This window comes from Oryzias latipes, chromosome 8, assembly GCF_053564925.1.
Source record: "Oryzias latipes strain Hd-rR chromosome 8, Olatipes_Hd-rR_3.1".
NCBI classification, from domain to species: Eukaryota; Metazoa; Chordata; class Actinopteri; order Beloniformes; family Adrianichthyidae; genus Oryzias; species Oryzias latipes.
Genome location: NC_136244.1, coordinates 20,620,756 through 20,632,985, shown reverse-complemented (window position 1 = coordinate 20,632,985; position 12,230 = coordinate 20,620,756). Strand labels below are relative to the sequence as shown.

The 12,230-nt window shown below is 38.7% G+C and overlaps 2 protein-coding genes and 1 non-coding gene across 5 annotated transcripts in view; 1 reads left to right on the top strand and 2 right to left on the bottom strand.

The window, feature by feature from the left end:
- axin1 (axin 1) overlaps positions 1-5,809 on the bottom strand; it is a 28,184-nt gene extending 22,375 nt beyond the window's left edge. For both annotated transcript variants that reach the window (XM_023957450.2, XM_023957451.2), the window contains exons 1-2: positions 5,623-5,809; positions 1,752-1,934 (exon numbers count right to left, since the gene is read on the bottom strand). The gene's annotated coding sequence lies outside the window, so the exon portion shown is untranslated. The remainder of the gene's footprint in view (positions 1-1,751; positions 1,935-5,622) is intronic.
- A 3,251-nt stretch (positions 5,810-9,060) lies between these two features.
- Positions 9,061-9,132, top strand: trnat-cgu (transfer RNA threonine (anticodon CGU)). Its single transcript has one exon. It is a non-coding gene; the product is annotated as a tRNA-Thr (tRNA).
- An 82-nt stretch (positions 9,133-9,214) lies between these two features.
- Positions 9,215-12,208, bottom strand: pla2g10 (phospholipase A2 group X). Of its 2 annotated transcripts, none has more exons than XM_004071326.5 (4): positions 12,050-12,208; positions 11,428-11,599; positions 10,760-10,866; positions 9,215-10,655 (listed from the first exon to the last, which is right to left on the bottom strand). In XM_004071326.5, the coding sequence occupies exons 1-4, from the start codon at positions 12,084-12,086 to the stop codon at positions 10,507-10,509; spliced, it is 465 nt and encodes a 154-aa protein (XP_004071374.1). In that variant the 5' UTR covers positions 12,087-12,208; the 3' UTR covers positions 9,215-10,506. The 2 variants fall into 2 exon arrangements, with proteins under 2 accessions (XP_004071374.1, XP_020560850.1); XM_020705191.3 differs by having other exon boundaries at positions 11,428-11,596; positions 12,050-12,198.
- Positions 12,209-12,230: the final 22 nt, after the last annotated feature.

The window sequence follows — 12,230 nt, the reverse complement described above, 5'->3', positions numbered from 1 at the left end:
CCTCATCCTCTCCCCCTCCACCTCTCAGGTGTCTCACACCGCCGTAATAAGCATCTAGAACACAACCACGAATATAATTATGATCACTGATGGTCCTCTGAGCGACTGCACTCGAAGACTGAAACCAGGTTTTGCCAAATATGAAGGTCATTGGTTTGATTCCCAGCCACGACAGTGTCAAAGTGTCCTCTGGCAAGCCGCTTTGCCCCAAATTCATCCATTTATCAAAACCAATTTAATGAAAATTAATTCACAAATTTTAATTGAGCAGCAAGCACCATCTACTTCATTTGAATAGGTTATTAAAGACCCACTCCAATGAAAATGGTGTTTTAAACATGTTCTTGTATAGAATTTGTATCATGATTGAGGACATATACAAAGAAAATTAAGACTGAATCAGGATTTTTGAGTATTTCCTTATTCAAATCATTGTGAATCAGGAACAGATGAATAAAATGCCTTTTGAAAAATAGCTTATTTGTGACATAGCTCCCTGCTCCGCTCCATTGTGATGAATAGATGGCCAGATCATGTATGTCTTTGTTTTCCTCGTCTGTGCTGTCCTCTAGCTCAAAACAGTACGTCTAGATATCTCCAATAATGCTTTTTGTTGCACCGATAATCTTAGATTGGGGGTGAGAACTGTCAGCAATGGGGAGGGGAAGAGGGGTGGGGTTGCCCTTAGATTCTACTTTGAAAGTATAAAACAGTTGTGCTAAACTTAAGTCAAATTTATTATATATTATTTTACATATAACAGGCTTAGTATAAGCCAATAGAAAGTTTATTTTTCACTACGTTCAAATTAGCAAATTCATATTTTTTTTCTCATTTCTTTTGTATTTTTGTCATTGTTTTGGAATACAGTGTTCCCTCAATTTTGTATGCTTTTTTGTTTGTTTGTTTGTTTTGTTTTACAGCCAACTGTGTTTCTGATTGGCTGTCAATCAATTTCGTCCGTGCTAAGTCTCCCGCATCAGACTGTGTTTGGTTTGCCAAATCTATAGATCTTTGATTGCAATCAAGTCTATGTTTTTACATATAATACTGGACTTATTTTCTATGAATGTTTGAACTTTAGGAGTTTAAACAAGAAAGAAAAGTGCGAAGATATTAACATCTGTCTGATGAAAGTGTATAAAGTGTGTAGTCAGGAGTTTAACAGCCTTACAACATCTGTAAGTCTCATTTTGCTGGTTTCACCTATTGTGAGTTACTTTTAGAACAAAACTTATGTCAAATCGAAACAAAATTGTTATGTAAAAATTGAGGTTTGAATTAAATAGTGCGGAAAATAAATTGTTGATTGCCTGATACCAATGAATCAAAACCTGACGGTATGGTATGTGCGGCCAGTAGGCCTTCAAATATCTGTAATGCAATTTCAGACAAAAACATTCACTAAAAAAAAAAGCAAAAATAGATTATAATAATGGAATTTTCATTCCATTTAAAATTCCAAAGTCTGGCTCCTGCTGTCAGCAGAAGCCAGAAGCTTCACGTCCCCTGAAAAGCTTGTTCAAACCTAGAACCGTGTTAACGTATGAACTCTTTAAAAATTTATGACAGCAGCATAAATCATGAAAAAAAATTCTATAACTTCTCCTAAGCCAGAGGCAAACAATAGCCCTTCACCAGGTTCAGCTCTTCAGCTTTTACAGAGACTCCCAGGATAGCATTCTCTCTGTAATAACCTAAAAACTCATAAAGATGGTGGACAAACAGTTTTGTGGATCAACACGTCTTACCTTGAGTTTGATCGTCTTCCTCTTACATCTTCCAGCAATGTGTCCTGTGATTGAGGATCCCATGGCACTGCTGTTTGACTGTTGGCGCTGGAGAGGTGAAGCCAATCTCACCGGGATGAAACGGAAAGGTACGTTTGGAACCAAACCCCGCCATAAGAACCTTCCTTTGTTTTCAGCTTGTACCTGAAAATTAAATGTGATAAATGCACGGAAATTTTTAATGTCGCAGTTTCACTAGCATCTTCTTCGGCTCACAGTTTCAGCAATATTGGTGCAAACTGAAGCAAAATACACAAATAAATAAATAAATCAGGCAACTCCAGAGCAGCAGATAATATTTTAATGAATAAGTTGTCATTGTGGCAAAAGTCAGAGTACACCAGTCAGCAGTCACCAGCCCATCGCAGAGTCTTTGAGACAACACACACAAAGAAGTGCTGTAAACCCAAAGGTACAAAAAAATGAGCAGAGAACAAACACAGGTTTGAACAAGGTACCATTTTTTCCAGCCGTGATTGCATCACAGTGATTGTTCAAAGATTATAATGCAAACAGTTTACTGACGTAGGATGTGAGAATTTAACCAGGATGCCTGGGATTCTTGCAATAAAGGGTAAAGCTGCAGACTGTTAGGATATTCTTTCTAATGTCAAAAGCCAAGGCCTGTCCGTATTGAGAGGAGAAATGGGAAACAGCACATAGAGAATAGAGGGAACGGGAGAGAATGAGAGTTGGAAAAAAATGAATGCGCAAACGAGGAATTAAAGATGTGGAGAGGAAATAATTCAGAGGGGTGTCTGGGTGAAAGATGAGTAGATGTGAAAAGCCAACAAAGTATGAATATGGATGGAGTGTGGGTAAAAAGTAAGGACTGAATTGATGAGTCAATGGGTCTGAAGAACAAGTAAATGGTTAGGAGAGCTAAAGAAAGACTCAAAAAAACTAATGGTAGTGTTGGTAATAGAGAATAAAGACAAACCCTGCCTGTTGCTTTGACTGCCTTTGTTTTGAGGTGCCGTAAGATAGTCCAGTCATAGTTCTGCTCCCAAACCATTGACTGTAAGAACTTTAAGAACTGGACCAAGTTAGTGTGATTTCACCCTTAGAATAATGCTTACTTTTGGCTCCAACAAAATGAAGTTAATTCACTCTCTATTTGCATGTATACAGATGCCACTATGTTGGAACCAGAAATTGTCAGGAAGCAGTGGTTTCTCCAAGTTGATCTGCGTCATGGTTTCTATGGCAACCACTATTGCCAATTGGGAGTGACCCTCTTTTGTAATTTAGGTTAACTTTATTTGTATTGATTTCATTTGTATCCTTTTTATTTTTGTTGGACCGGATGGAAAAGAAGAAGAGGGATGGATGTTGGAGACAGGGGGTAAGGGCACAGAAGAAAGGGGGAAAAGGGGAGTTAAGGAATCTGGAAGATGATTACAGAGGTGGTGGTCATTAAGCAACAAGATGCTGGAGGATTATCACTCTCTGGTGTAAATGTTTGTCAAAAGAGGCGGGGCCTGTCCATACACATACTCAAGTGTCACAAACATACCTGTTGTCTCCAAAGGTCTTCACATACAATCATGTCACTCGCACATATGCATACAAACCAACACATCTAAAGCATTTCAATAAGTCAAACATACTAATGTGCAAAGGTGAGCTGACACCTCTGCTTAGGAGGGTGAGTATGTCCTGCTGAGGTAGATGATAGAAGGCAAAAAGAGGGAGAGTGCCCCGCCATCCCCACACCAAGACCCCGCCAAAGAAGGCGGTAGGCAGGGCCCCCCGACACTGGCATGGTTTAGCAGATTGAGGTAATCTGCCCGCCAGGCATTCCAGCCAGACAACCATGCCAGGGCCAGCAGGACCGCCACAGGGGCCCCGTGCGCTGAAGAGGATGGAGGCACAGGAGTACGAAGAGTGCAGGCCCCAGCCCACCAGGAGGATAGCACTCCGCCCCTTCAGGGTGCCCAGCATGGGACCCCCACCCTTGGAGCCCCTGGAGGGGCAGGGAGGGTGGTAGGCAAAGGCCGCCCACCTCAGCCCATGAGAAGGACACCCAGGAAAGATGAGGGTCCCAGAGGAGCGTAGTAAACATTGCCCGACCAGGCTCACCCACTGTTGGAATTTTGGAGGGGGCCAACGCTCGAGGGCAAGGACCAAAACCCACACCACAGAGACATGGACACCCCCAGATGTGATATGATCCCTGGTTCATGGTCCCAACCAGGGAACTCAGGGATCCTTCTCCCAGCCCGGCAAGGAAGCACTCAAGGAACATGGACCACCTTGCCGAGAGCCTGGTTCCCCCTTCCAGGGATCGGGTAGGGGGTAGATGATCAGAGGTCCCACCTTCCTTGTGTAAGGTACTATATGTGTTGTTTGTTTGTGTGAGTGAGTAGGCTTGTTTGAAGCCCATAACCCACAACTTGAAAGCAAACAGAGTGAAATTCAATTCACTAAAATTAGAATAATTGGGACAGAACAAAAAAAACAATTGACTTTGATACCCTTTTTTTTTAATTAAAAAGTTTAAAAACCCAGTAAGAGTAACATTTTTAGTTCAAGTTTAATTCTGCTTGAGATAACACGTACCAACATCAAAACAATACAAACAAGATAAACAGCCGAGTTCCACATTTTTCGGGACGCCATTTGAAGACCACAGAAAAAGTAGGAGAGCATAAACAGCAGCAATGGGCTAAAGTACTTCAGGATCAAACAGTAACTACAAGGCTGTGAGTCTAAATCTAGTAGATATCTACAAACAAGCGAATGAAAAACACTTTCCAACAGGCAAAAAGGGAAGCAAATGGCAAAAAAACAATGGAAGAGGTGGGTCTATTCCTGTCATGACGGTGAAACTGAGGTTTCTGGTTATTTAAAACATTCAAGTTGGACCTTTTTTATACTTATATTTTTGCAAACGTTTTTTAAAACTCCTTAAAACAAGTAGATGAAATATACATTAAAAAAATCTTAATTTTTTTCTTTACCAGCTGAATTGAGTCCATGTCTCCTTCAGTCCTTTCAGAGCTTTTTTTTGTTCCACCTGTCACTTTGGATTTAGACTCTCTTATAGGAACAGGCTGAAAAAGGCTTATCTTAGCTGAAGACTCTCTGATGAACAAAAGCCCATTAAGACGTTTAAAAGAAAGCTTTCAACTGAAATGCTCACAACAAAGATTTCCAATTTTTTAATGCTGGATGAATAAGCTGAAATGAACAAAAACACAGACAAAAAAATGTCATGCTGTTTATATTAATCATTTATTTTATTTTTTAGCCCATATTTAGACTTCTTACAATTTCATATCCATAAAAGCTTCAAAGAACAACATCAAAAACCTATCTGAAAATGTATTCTGGGGTCCTGCTGGTGTTCTTTGTCCAGGCTGAACAGACAAGTCTTGGAGTGAATTAGACACACACAGGATTGAGCAATGTGCAGATTGGAGTTTATTTTTACTCCATATTATAAAGCTTATAGAGGATCAAATACTGGCAATGGGAGAAAAATCTTGAAAGCATTCATTCCAACAATTACAGACACAATGACAAAGACACACACACAAAAAAAAACATGGAACGATTGGTCTACTGCCCGACATTAGGCGGACGAATGACGAAAATCTAGTATTTTAATGGCCAACTGTGGTCTTTAATAATGGGACAACCATTGGTCAAATCAAATGATGTGCCTTGGTGTTGATGAAAAGAAAGAAGCAACCAAACAATATGGCTCAGACACAGAAAAACGTTGCCAGACTTTAAAGAGCGATGCGCAACACAATGGCGAGTTACTGGTAACGGCAAATTTTCTTCTTTGCTGATACAAAGGCAGACATTCGACCTCCTGATTTACCTTTCCGTGTGCTTCGTGGTTCTGTTGAGCTGAACCGCAGACAACTCCCACTGCTTTTTTATGGACGGAATACAGTCCTTCGTCGTCTGCGGTGAAGACTGCCGCCATCTTTTATCACAACAGAGTCCATCTGTCGATGGTTCTTCCCTCTGTTCCCCTCTTTCTCTGTTCCAGCCCTCTGTTTGTTGTGGGGGGGTTGTTCTTATTTCCCATCCAGCATCAAACCACCATATCGACAGGCTCATGGGCCGCCCAGCAGGGGGGTGGCTTGAACACACTGTTGTCCTTTTCCAAGCTTCAGATGAACAAACCACATTCATTCTTCTCAGGAGTTCATAGACAGACTGACTGGAGATTTTTTTTTTTAACTCAGGACTTATTTCAAATCTCGTCTTTCTCAGAATTTTTTTTTAAATCAGCATCTGAAACTCCTTTTTTGACTGAGGCAACATCTGTGTGATTCTTTCGAACTCACACAAAAGCTTTTTCTGGCAAACTTTAGCTGGAATTCTTTGATTTAACCACTTCACTTTCATCTCAAAGGAAAAGGAGTTATTTCATTAAATTTCATAAAATTTCAGAATGGCTCTTGCCCTCACCTTCTTCCTTGGAGTCTTTTCTCTGTGATCCTCCATAACTGGACGTCATCTCCATGCAGCCTTTTTCTCACTTTCTGAAAGATGGAAATCTTTACTTAAAAACGCCAGATCCTATAGGCGTGCAATGTGATTGGGGCAAAAGCTGACCAGAAGAACGCCTGCAGAATCATGTTGTGACCATGGTAACAGACTCAACAACAAAATGAGTACAATTTATCCTTCTAATTCTAGCAATGACTTCAAAGTAAAGAATGATTAAATCAAATAGCATGCATCTTTGTTCCTTTCGAGGTCAAACAGAATTAATACGAAAAACAAGGCAGAGGGAACGCAAAGACATGAAAAAAGAGGAGGAGACACGATATGACCTTTGTAATGAAGCGCCATCAGCTGCTCACCCATCAAGGGGATTTCACGGGTGTGTGTTGAGCTGGGAGCCGGGTCACATCCAGAAGACTAGTCACACAATGACCAGTTTTCTCCTCAAACTGTTGCAGCTGTGAGGCTAATTAAGCTATTTGCATTCGGCACTGTATTTATTTAGCTGATAAAGAAATTTAAAGCAAAGGTAGATGAGTCAAATCATCAATACACACACTGTTGGTATTTTTTTATTGCATCATTTGCTTAGATTTTTAATCTGATCAGAATTCTTAAAGGTGTCAAATTTCCAAGTGTATGTTATTTAAATGAATTTTACCAAGAGGAACATTTGTTGTTTTGAACAAGATGTAATGTCAAATGCAAAAACCTCCACACTTTTATGTTTTTGTACTAGAAAAAAATTATCATTCAATAAATGTCCAATCTGGTTTCAGCTCATTATTTTGTGGTTTGTTTCATTTTATGGAAAATTGCAAGAAATTATGACCAGAGCTGAATATTATTGTATATTATTTGGGTTATGTTATTTTGATTGACGTGAGTGAACTCATAGGTGGACTCAACAAAACACTTGTGAGAAACACTTATTGTGCATGTGTGAAGCATTTAGTGTGCATGTGTGAAACACAATGTGTGCATCTTCAAATTTATATTGCACGTTTGCGTAAAATTACAATTGTGAATCAGTGCTTGTGTATTTGTGAAACAGGTTGTGTTGTGTGCATTTCTGATTATTGAGACTGAGTAAACTCCATACTCTTTGGACCATTTTTTGGATTGTTGTTAAGTTGGCAGATAAAACTCAAGTTAAAATGCCAGACGCACTTCAGGCTTCATTTTGATTGTATACAGTGGAAGCTTTGGATGAATCAGAGATTATCAGTCCAGTGTGTATAAGTTTGCTAGCTTTGGCTTCCTGTGTTCCCATGGAAAATGTACTAGTGTCGGCTATTGTCTGCAACAATTTCAAGGTTAGCACAGAGAAAAATGCTGTTTTGGTAAGTTTAAAATAGATAAAAATATTTAGCTGGGAATGCAGATCGATGAGTTCCACTAACCACTGAAGGGCAAAATCAGCTGATGAAAGTCCCTCTCCAACTATATTTTGATCTATTTTAAGTGTTCCCAGTAGTATTTTAATTATAAATTTGCAGTTTTTAGCCAAAATCAAAAAGCCTGTGTTTTTTTTTTAAATACATTTTCTGCAGTAGTTGGTTTGCAATCTCTCCCACTAGCTTACAGCCCCTCACAAGCCCAAAAATAAAGACATCAATGGATCTATTTGTCTTCAAGTGGATGCATCGGTATGGAGCAGAGCAGGGAGCTTGTGGCCTGCCGATTGTAGTTTGTACGTCACATCTACAAACAGTTTCAAATGACATTTACTCGTCTGCTCCTGATTCACCCCAATTTGAATGAAGAAACACAAAAAAACAGAATTTTCCTAGTAGTGGTTCTATGAAGTGATGAAAATTTACTCTTTGCCTGCTCTTCTCAATCTTAAATTAGCTAAATGTATCCAAATCCCAACTTGAGCATCTATTTTCACAAAGCTCTGTTTTGCTCTCTACTGCCAATCATTTCCACCTGTCCATTTTCTCCCATGTAACCTCACTCAAAAAAAAGAAGGAAAAAAATCGAATAAGAGCAGAATGTAACTGCTGTGGACAAATGTATTTACACATTGGCACTTTAACTTATAACATGCTCACAAAGTGAGAAGGAAAAATGTCAGCTGTTTAAGACAACATGGTGTGTAGAAATTTGGGTCTTAACTTCTATTCAGTTTTTTTTAATGTGATGCTGCTTTATTTAATTGTAGAGTGGGGTAAAAAAATGACTCTTCGAAAAGATTTGTCCAAGTTACCCATGTTGAGATGGTGCCAAACTATAAATAATTTTTTGGTTTCTTAAAATGAATGAAGAACTGTTCAAAGCAGGCTCCAGAATATAAATTTGTCATCCATCAACTCTCAGAAATCAGAATTTTCTCACTATAAAAGATGAATGTCAGAAATCCAGGGCAAAGATGTTCTTTCCCATACATAATAGATAGGAGATATTAAAAACACAGCAATGAATAACTAAATTTGAGAACCAAAGTGGAATTTTTTGTCTAGGGTCAGCTTCCTATGAAAAACTACAAATGTCCCTGATCCAGTTTATGAACTCTGACTGGTGACACTAAAGCTTCCATAGCAGTAAAATGTATTAGAAAAAAAGGAAAGGTTTTCTATTTTGCTGGATCGTGTAATTTTATGACATATTATTAACATTCTTACCCTTAACCATACTCTGTGAGTCTTTACAACAGAAGCCCTTCATTCAGGTCTTTCTTAAGTTAATCTACCTTCACTAAACATGTCTGTTTTCAGACAGTTGTCATTATTTTTGCTTAGGGTCCCTATTATATTATTATCGGATGAAAACCCCAAAATCTTGCTCGGACGGCGCAGGCGCGGTGGCCAAGTGGGAAGGCGTCGGTCTCGTAAACCGAAGATCGCGGGTTCGAACCCCGTCCGTGCCTTTTGTCTGTCTCCTTTAAATTCGTCATTAAGGGCGATGCGAACAAGATTATATACTAAAAATAAACAGACTTTAATATATAGTCGTAGTTTGAAAAATATCTTACTTTAATTATCTGGTAAACAACAAGAAACCACAACAAAGACACTATTACCGTACATGAGAAAGATTGTCTCTTGATCTTAAAGCATCTTCATAAGGATAAGAATAGGTTTAAAACAAAGGAAATAGTTGTAGCTCATAAAACACAAGTTAGCAGTTTGGGTTAAGACTGAACACCAAGAAATCAAGCAGCCTAAAACGTAGAGCGTGACATGACTTTCTTTTCTTCTGTAATCATATAGTCCTTGCAAAGGTGGGATACAATCAAATGAGTGTTTTGGGGCTTTGACCCATTTTGCTGGACTATATTCCACCTTGGTATCGAGTCCCATTTCAGTCTCAACTCGTGCACTAAACTACTCACAGAAAAAAAAGTTTGCTATGTGTCCTCAAAGCCTAAAAACACAGTGAAATTGAAAGATTTGACTTTTATTAAAGTTCTTTTTGCTCATACAGCTGCTTTTGGGTGGGTTTTGCAAGGAAAGTGGCTCTACCTGCTGGGTAAAATAAGAACTTCACGTAAAACACTTTTTGCAAATGTAAAATATCCTGGTTCATTTAGGCAACTTACATTGGTTCTAAATGCAATTAGAGAATGCATGTGATCTCCACATAAAAGGCTGTGACATCACCTTCAAAGTATTCATTGCATGTGACTTGATGGATAAGTCATTGCTTATGCAGCAACATCTAACTCTTACTGTATTGACAGAAACACTTGTATAATAATAATTTTTAAAAACTTTTGAAAGTTTTGCAAGGGTTGACTATCTATTGATCACTATGTGGCAGAGCACTGGTTGATTTTGACCAGAAGACACAATCAAGTTTCTTTTCTCTGTATTTCTCAAGGTTTTCCCAAAAAAGAAAACTGTTTGAAACTTGTTTCGTTTTTTAAAATTTTTTTTAAGCATTTTTCTTTTTCAGGAAAATGAGCTGTCATTTGCAAAACAAAGCATTCTCATGACAACAAGCGTTAAAAATCACAATTTTCTTGGCAAAAATCCTGACCCTATTCCATAGGTTGTTGAAGAAAACATGTAACACAGCAAATGAATTTGTCAGCTTAAAACTATGAGGCAGGTCTGACTAGAACGTATGTTTTAATGAAAACACAATAAAAATCTGTTTAATATGATATATTTCTTTTTATGTTAAATTAAATTTTTTATGAAATGAGCTTTTATTTTTAGGAAACATATGTTCCTGATTTTAATCATTTTTTAAGAAGAAAATATTAAAAAGGCACTCAAACGTAAAAATTGAATTTATGTCAGTAAATATTGCACATTGGGTGCTCTGAGCCGCACATGAAATCTGGCCACAAAGCATATTTCTGGATGTAAGGGGCTTTTCTCAAACACTTAGCCGCCTCTCGGTCGCATTTACACAGCATCTTCTCGCATTTGTCCTTCAAGTCATCTACAAAGAAGAACACAGACAACTCTTAGCAAAAAAAGACTACAATTTCATCCATCATTTGTCTTGTTTTCAAAATGAAATGTTGGAATCTTTCAGACAATTACCACACTCAGCTTTCCTGTCCTCACACGTCCAATGATACTGGGCTGTTTTAGTGTGGCAGCCGAGGAGTTCTGCATCTCCGTAACAGCAGTCATGCCTGTGGCAGCACCTGTAGTCAGAACAGATGGAGCGCTTTTATTTTGAAGGCTAAAGCTTCACCTAAAGTGAACAAACAATGGTCACAGCACACCACAGCTATTTTAAAGACAGGGCAGGATCCGAGCAATGGTTTTTCACAACAGATAGTTTGCAGACAACTGGCTTTCAGGGGGCGAGATGTCTTGTGGTGATTAAAAAAAAAAGGGAAAAGGAAAAGACGTTAATTAGGATTTGGGTGTGGAACTTTTGGATCGAGACACCACTTCCTCCTTCCATCCCATCACACATTTGTGGTTCAGTGAGTCAGAAACATGAATACGCACACACATCTGGATAACTAAAGAGGGACAGACAATAAGGGAAAACAGATCATTTCTGGTGGACTGCATGTGTGCTCTGAATGCCATCCTTTGAATGACATAATGTATAGGTTGCAGAATAAACAGACTCCTTGCAATTTGGCATGCTCTATCATCAGGTATAGTGTGTTATTATAGGAAAAAAAAATGTCAAAAAGCAGGCTTTAAATGGACTTTTGCAGACAGGAGTCTGATTATAGCTGCTACCTTACCAGTCTGCTCGGTCTCTGGGCCATCCTTGACCACCCAGTCCACAGTAGCATCCATACATCATATAGGCAAGGGCAGATCTCCCTGTGCTGCATTTGATGGCCCCTGCCAGCTCCAGTAAACCTCTTCTGGTCCTCTGGGAACTGTGTGCTGCTACAGAGGCTACAGCCACTGCTGAGAAACAGAAAAAACTTTGTCTGAGCTCTCATCCATTGTCATCTTGATACAGTTAGAAGCAGATTTTCAAAATCAAGCTACAATGTGTTTTATTATAAATGTCCCAAATACCTATTTTCTAATGTTCTAAACGGTTTCTATTTTAAAATGAGTTCCCTACTAATAGAAAGTTACATTTTAGAAAGAAACATTTGTTGTTTTTTTCTTTGTTTTTTTGCACACAGAGTTCTTGCCTGATGCAATAGAACGACTATTAAAAAAGACTCGCCTCTTCTAAATAACAAAACTTTCCACATGAAATTGCATTTTAAAGTTATATTACACCGTCTGCAAACAAAACTCAAGTCTCTTCTGGTGCCTGCACAGTTTTCTTGTGAATAGTACTTTTAGTCTACTACAGATTTGCTTCACAAACTGCAAAATAGTCAAAGTAAACAATCATCTTACCAGATGAAATGAGAAGTATTCGGCAAAAAGCCATCATGACACGAAACGAGAGCCTGAACTCTTCACGGCAAGTCTTCCTCGACTACCGACCTCTGAGTGGAGAGTGAAGCAGGAGCCTTTTTTAGAGGCTGTCTAAGTAATCTCCTGAACATGGTCACAAGCTAATCCAGTGTTTATGGAG